At 44.1% G+C, this 7,091-nt stretch overlaps 1 protein-coding gene across 8 annotated transcripts in view; it reads left to right on the top strand.

Moving 5' to 3' along the window:
* Positions 1-919: 919 nt before the first annotated feature.
* Positions 920-7,091, top strand: part of HELZ (helicase with zinc finger) — a 97,283-nt gene continuing 91,111 nt past the window's right edge. For 4 of the 8 annotated variants that reach the window (XM_087751150.1, XM_087751148.1, XM_087751146.1 and 1 more), the window contains exon 1: positions 930-1,322. Coding sequence is in view for 1 of the 8 variants with exons in the window: in XM_087751151.1 (XP_087607277.1) it covers positions 1,316-1,322 (7 nt within the window). In the remaining 7 variants the exon portion in view is untranslated. Of the gene's footprint in view, positions 1,323-7,091 lie in introns of all 8 variants that reach the window. The other 4 variants (XR_015703323.1, XM_087751149.1, XM_087751151.1 and 1 more) reach the window with 4 other exon arrangements.

The raw sequence follows: 7,091 nt of genomic DNA, 5'->3' as shown, positions 1-7,091 counted from the left end.
AAATGCATTACTGATGAATATTGAAAATATTCTTGGGCACAAGTATCTTCTTGCAGTGGCAATGCATCAGAGGCTTGGCTGGTGGTTATTCTTCAAAGAGTCAGGAGGCGTTAAATGTAAATTTAAATATAAATGTATTTAGGAAAATCTAATACTAAAATGATCTGGATCTTATAATTATTTTAATTAAAGTAGAAGGAAAAGTTTTCAAAAAGCACTGGAATCCTCTTTTGTTGATAAACCTTATTATAAAGGTCCTGAAATAACCTGTTTTCCCCAATTTCTTGTCCGCTTTGCCCTAAAGCTCGATGGCCGATGCACTGCGAGAGGCACCCATCCATGGCAGCTGAGCCAGTAACGCCTTGAAAAAGCCGGTTTGCAAAACCACGTAGGTATTAAGAATTGATTGCCAAACATTTTGAAAACACAGCTCACAGGGAAGATTATTCCGTGAAAATAAAACTGTTACGCAAAGCAGTTTCTGGGATTCATGTGCAGCCAGAAACGCATTACCAACAGTCCTTCAGCAAAAGCAGACGGGAGTTTTTGAAACACGATGTAGAAGGGGAGCTGTTCGATCACCTGGCTGCAGCCTTCGCACACGGAGCCAGGTTCCTGCAAGTTTCTTTAAGGGCAGTAACTTAAAAAAACCAAACAAAAACCCAACCAAACAAACCGCAACAGTAGAATAACCGCGAGGAAAGCGCCAGCGGACGCGGTCCGGCGGCGCACCGGGCCGGCCCTCCTCTGCGCCTGGGCGCCCCTCGGCCCCGCGCCGAGGAGGGCGGGCCGCGCCGGCTCCGCGGCCGCGCAGCGCCCCTCGGCCTCCGCGGTTCCTGAGTGCGTGTGGGGGCAGTGACACGACTCCCGGGGGAGGCGAGGGGGCGGGGAAAGAAAGAGAGAAAAGAAAAAAAAAAAACCAACTCAAAAAAACAACGAAACCGGCCGAGGTTGCCGGTCTCCAGCCCGAGCGGCGCGGCAGTGCCCCCTCCAGCCGCTGCGTGAGGGGAGAGCTGCGGGCCGGAGCCCGTGGCTGCCCTCCGCCTGCCGCCGCCTCCCTCAACAGTGCCGCGGGGCCCGTCCCGGCCCAGGCCCGTCCCGCCCGATCCGGTCTGGTCCCGATCCAGTCCCGGTCCGGCCCCGTCCCGTCCCGTCCCGTCCCGTCCCGTCCCGTCCCGTCCCGTCCCGTCCGCAGCGCCCCGCCGCCCTCCGCCTTCCCCCGCTGGCCGCCGGGCCGGGAGGAGGGCGGGGGAGGGCTTTCCCACAATGCTTTGTGGGGACGTTGACAAGTGGATCCAAGATGGCGTAGAAAGTAATGACAGGTAAGTCAGGACTTCCCCATTCGCCCCCCGCGGGGGCCGAGGGCGGCCGGGCCCGGCTGGAGAGGGCTCCGGGGAGGCCTCGGGGGATCCTCGGTGCCCCGCAGCCGGCCGAGCGGGGGCCGCCGGCCGGGCCGGAGGCTGAGCGGTGCCGGCTGGAGAGGGCCCTGTGTCTGCGGAGGGGCCTGCAGCGGCAGCCGCTCGGGGGCTGTTTACGGGCAGGCTCGGCCGGAGCCCCGGGGGCTGCCGCGCTCTCCCGGGGGCCCGCAGCCGCCGGCGGGCGGGCCGGGGCGGCCCTGCGCCCGGCGCAGCGGGGCAGGCGGAGGGGCCAGCCCGGAGAGCCGGAGATGCCTCGCACAGCCCCGGCGTCCCCTGGCTCCGGGGGTGCTCCGTCAGGGAGGGAGGTGGGGGGTGAGGAGGGGTGGGAGTCAGCTTTGTTTTTGTACCGGGCGGGGCGGGAGGGAACGGCTAGCGACAGCCAGGAAATAACAATAATAAAATAGATGTAAAAAAAAGGGTTTAGGTAGGGTTTGTTGAAGGATGGAAAAATAAATTGAAAGGATTTAACAGCTGTTGTAAAATTAGCCCTCAGAGCAATGAAGGCTTGGCAGATAAGCTTACATTTTTGTTTTCTGCAGGAAGGCTTTGTCAGGGCCGAGTGGCTAGAAGTTGGGAGGGCTAACACGGATCCTGAGGTCACCTTTCATACAACGCAGCTGTTGTGAAGCTGAACATAGGAGAGTTTATACTGCAGGTTGTGATACAGTCTTCCCGACAGAGACTAAGAGACTATATATATATATATATATATTTAGGGCAAATTCCCAAGTAGGGGAAGCATATGTGTTACCCCTCTTGGGGTGGGTCATGTCCTTTTATTAATTTCCACATGAGTGGAGTTGTTTGGCTTCAGTGCATTGTTAGTCAAACTGTTGTTGTTTGATTATAGTAACATGATTAAACATATCATTGGTGGAAATTAAGAAATAACTGTAGGGAAACAGTTGCAAGATTGCTTTCCAATTCAGGACAAAATGAGTAAGAGGTAACAAGGTAATAGGATTTTTGCATTATTGGGGTACAGGGAGCTTGAGATGAAGTTTAAAATTACATAATATGTTTTGCTTTTAATTGAAGAAATAAAATAATTCAGTTGTAAGACACAAACGTATCCTAAAAATCGTTATCCCCATGGCCAGATGAGTGCATCATGGCTAGTCTTGTTGGGGTGGTTTGAATTGTTGGGGTCTTCTAATGTTCTTCTTCTTAATAAATAGTGTAATTGAAACAAGGCAAAGGATAAAATATCCCCCCTTTTGTTTATTTTAAGAAAAGACACGTTCCTTTGTAAAAATGAAAAAAAACCCCAACCCCAAAAAAACCCCAAAAAACAAATTAAATGAAGTGATACTTGGCAAGCTATTTTCCAAGACTGATTGGTAGAACAGGGAGGTTTTAAAATAATGTGGTTTAAATTAAATTGTTTCAATACTTTTGAGTCATAGCAGGTTGTGAATGAAAACTCTGTGTTTTTTTTTTTAACTGGCAGAGCTTGTTTGATCAGGATGGTCTGGGGATGCTGGGCAGCCTGCTGCTCCTCCGCAGTGAGGAGCTGATTTTGAATGTGCAGTTGAAACTTAGATGAGGGGAGAGCGTACAAGTGACCACCACGTTCCCTCCCCTTCCTCAGGATGAAAACCGAGGGATTCGCTCTTAGATGAATCAGGCTTTGGTAGGCTTAGCTTTTACAGCGCAGAAATTGTGAGTGGCGAAAGCCGAGTTAAGCTTTTTTTTTTGTTGAACTTTAATTAGCAAAACAGTTTTTCTTTATTGGTAACTGAAGGAACATTTTGTGTGTTATTGCTGATAAAATTGAGTTCTCTTTGTAATTTGTTATGAAAGCAGAAATTACATTTTTTTTTTCTCCCTAGCTGAAATCACATTTCTATTATCACTCCTCACCTCTGTGAATTTTTTTGACTTATGAAACGTACAGAGTGTGTATTTCCCCTCTTTTAATTCATACGGACACTATGCCTTTTTGAGTGAGCCAGATAAACTTTTCTATGAAAGAGGCTTATTGAAGTGATGGCTCTAGAACTTGAAAGGTTGTAATAGCTGGTTTTGTTGGGTTTTTTTTGGGGGGGTGTTTTTTGTTTCTTCCCAGCAGACTAAAAATTAAAGGGATATGTGGAAGCAGCACCTTAATCCGTAATTTGTCCCAGTTCTGCTTCTTGATCTGTCATGGAGGATCCTTTCCTTTTGTGAAATCTCACTGATTTCAGAGAAGTTGCTCCTGGGCTTCGGGATCTGTATTAGTAGATCTGGTTGCAGGAGAAGGGCTGTAGCTGGGAGAGAACTTCTGCTTGAAGGTTAGATTTCATGGAGAAATTCCCATCTCGAAAAATGTAAGTAACAGTGTCTAGACAGTTTGAAGAGGTAATATTTCCAAGTGGATAAGGTACAGGCCTGGTGCTTGAGAGATCTGGACAGCCTGATGCAAATCACTTCACCTGTTTATGCTTCCTTTTGAAGGAATTTAAAATAGGAATAGTGAATCTTACCTACCTGTAAAGAGTCTTGACGCCTGTGGATGAAAGAGGCTATGTAAGAGCTAGGCAATATTATTACTAATGTTTTCCAACTCTGTTAATTTAGTTGTCTGATGAAATATTTTTCTCCAACATTGACAATTATTTTTGTTACTAAAATCCCCTTTGCAATTATAGCTGGATATTCTGTCTGACTTTCAGTGTGGTTTTCTTTTTTCTTTTTCTTTTTATTCGTTGTTTACTACCATCTTACATTCGCACTTTATTCTAGGTGTTTTCATTTTAGTAATGGCAGAAGCAATTGCTGAAGCAATTCGGATTATTAGTTGAAAGCCCTTGAATCTTTCACCTCACTGGCATTCCCTGCTGAGGTCAGTGGTGCCTAGATAGGTCTGGTAGCAGGAGTGAAATCTAAATTAGAAAAGTCTTTTGTAATATTTTAAATCCTGTCCCTGTGTACAGCCTGAATAGCTAGGGAAAGCCATGGGAGCTGTCTTGGCGAACAAGAAGGAAGGATGGTGTCATTCTGCTCTGGCTTGGGGATAGAGTTGTTGGGCAGCTGGCATTCCCACTGCCTTGTGGATCAGTAGGCCAAGAATCCTAGTAAACGTGAATCCTGTCCTTACTTTTTTCTTAGCGTTGTTAAAAGCATTTTCCTGGAAGCAGATCCCCAGCGTTCCTCTTTGTGCAAGGTTGTTAGTGGCTCGTTGTGGGGGAGAAAATAGCAAATTTTGTATTCCCCATCTTCCCTCCTGCTCACTTATTGTAGCTGTTTAAGCATTTCTCACTTCCGTTGTTGAGGTCCTAAGGCAGGATCCCATATCACTACATGGTATATGTATTTTTCCCCTTTAAATGGAAGTATTATGGGTTAGATGATGAGAACAAACAAGACCTTCCTTTTTTGCTTTTGTTTGTCTTGCTGTTTCTTCTGTGGCCTTTGGCAGTACTCAGCACTTATGTTTATGTATATCAGTGACATACATTTAAAGACATAGTACTTTATATGCTTGATTTCTTACTCCCTTTGGTAGACTTCTGTGATTATCATTCTTTTTTTCAGCAAGGAAGAAAAGAGAGAGAATATTTAAAGAGACTGCTTTTTCAAAAGTTTGCAGGCAGCATTGGTATGGAATCAAAAATGAAGGAATGCTTGGTCTTCTGGAGATTTTGACTGGGAAAGTAAACAGTTGTTTTCTCCTAGTATTGGGGGGGGGGAGAAAATAACTAAAATTTATAGATAGTGAAATTAGGAGTAGGAGTCTGAAAGGTCAGACCACTTTACAGAAACAGGCTAGCTTGTGGTGATTTTATTATGGTGGTATTGATATGTAAGTCAAGTTCCTTATTCAAAAACAGTCTGGCTTACTGAGCTTTCATCTTCTCTTCACACAAATGTTTACAACATAAGGTTTCAACCAGAAGCAATCACTCATGTCTGAGAAACACAGAAAAGTGAGTATTACTGTCGGAAAAAGAGTGCTTAGGAATTTAAGCAGGGAGATTGTAATTACCCACAGGTGAGAATTTGTTTTCCTGTTGCATTTCCATTGCACTGCTAGTTGAAGTTGAAGGATGCTTAATGTGGCTATAACATAATATCCAAATATTTCTCTACAATTTTATATGCAAATTCACTGTCATAAATTTAATAGAAATGCACTGGTTGTTTACCCAGTCTTTTCTCAGAGTCCTCCAAAATACCAAACTGCAGACTTATGACAGGGCAGCCAGATAAGAAATCATGGATTTCAATCTTTTTCCTTCTTAAATGTAATTTTACTACACTGAGAGGTTCCATTTCGTGACTAAAAAGTTTGAGTGGTTACTATGGCCCCATCCTACTTCTGAATGAGTACAAACTATCAAATTTTCTAAGTGTCATGGAGTCTTTGTCAGATGTTAGAAGACTCATACTTTAGCAAGAAAGTAATTTAGAATTAACAACACTGAACTTTATAGCTTTTCCAAGAAGCAGTAGGTACACAGTGCTGCTGAGCTGGTAGCAAGAGTTTTTGTAAGTGATTTTATGTAAAGAGATGTTTTGGAGATGTTACTGTAAACTGTTGTGCGATTTGTTTCTGTTAGTCTCAGGAAGTACCACTTGCATGAAGAATGATGTGGCTGAGGTGGATGTTTTTAATCTTTGGCTTATATGTGGTCTGGGGAAATACATTTCACGATCTCTTCTGTTTGTAAGCAGTAGAAAGGCTAATGATTCTCAGAGCTGTAATGACTAAACATTGGAAGAAAAAGAATAGTAGAATTATGTTAGGTACAAAATTTTGAATGTTGGAGTGGCAGGAAGTGCAGGGTAGAAATGTGAGCAGCGTGTGGATTCGTCTGAGCTGGTTTTATGGTAGTTAGGTAAGTGTTATTTAGAAATGATCTTTCAGTCTGTGAATTTCACAGGGTTTTTTTTTCATAGTTATATATAGCAAAAATACTGTATTCATCAAAACACTAAAAATTACGCTGCTTAAATATGCTTAGAAGATCTTTCAGAGCCCTTCAGACCCCATGGTAAAAGGGAAATATGTAAGACAACAAGAGCTGTTTTTGAGAATCTTGGTTGTTAGTAATGCGGCATGAGTGTTTAATTTGCTGGAAAATATTTAGTGGTTCAGCAAACCAAGAAAGTAGCGAATCTTTGTGGACATCATAAATGGAGAATGCCACAAATGAAGAACATAGTGGTTTTGACAGCATATAAAATAATGCTTCTTCCTTATATATCATCTTATTTAATCTAAGATAATCTGTATTTTTGTAAGTGATAATTTCATTTTGTCCTGGGATAATTGTGGGGGGATGGGGACAGGCAGTGTGCTTCTGTTCCCAAGTAATGCTCCTTTGCTGCTCTCAACTAAACTCCCCATCAACTAGCTGGGATTCCCAAATGCTGTTGACCAGCCATGATAGCTGCCTTGCATCTGATCCTCTGCCGTTTTGGGAGCCAGAATTTGTGGGGCTTTTCTCATTGTCTACACAGGGAGGTCATTACGGGGAATGTTTTTTAGCATACTTCTGAATCTGCGCTAACGCAGTGTTGTAGCTGAGTGCTGTGGGTATTTTACTGAAGTGATGTTTTTGATTATAGTTGTTTGTGCTAATGGTTTTGAGGTAACTGTACTCTGGCCGTATCTTAAGACACTCACACGTTTGGAATGGTGCAGGACATTTGTTTTGTCGTTTGAACGGGCTGATAATACTTGGCTGT

This window comes from Nipponia nippon, unplaced genomic scaffold, assembly GCF_047370975.1.
Source record: "Nipponia nippon isolate SJK-2023a ecotype South Korea unplaced genomic scaffold, ASM4737097v1 scaffold_14, whole genome shotgun sequence".
NCBI lineage: Eukaryota > Metazoa > Chordata > Aves > Pelecaniformes > Threskiornithidae > Nipponia > Nipponia nippon.
The sequence above is the reverse complement of the archived record's forward strand: the minus strand, read 5'-3'. Positions and strand labels throughout refer to the sequence as shown.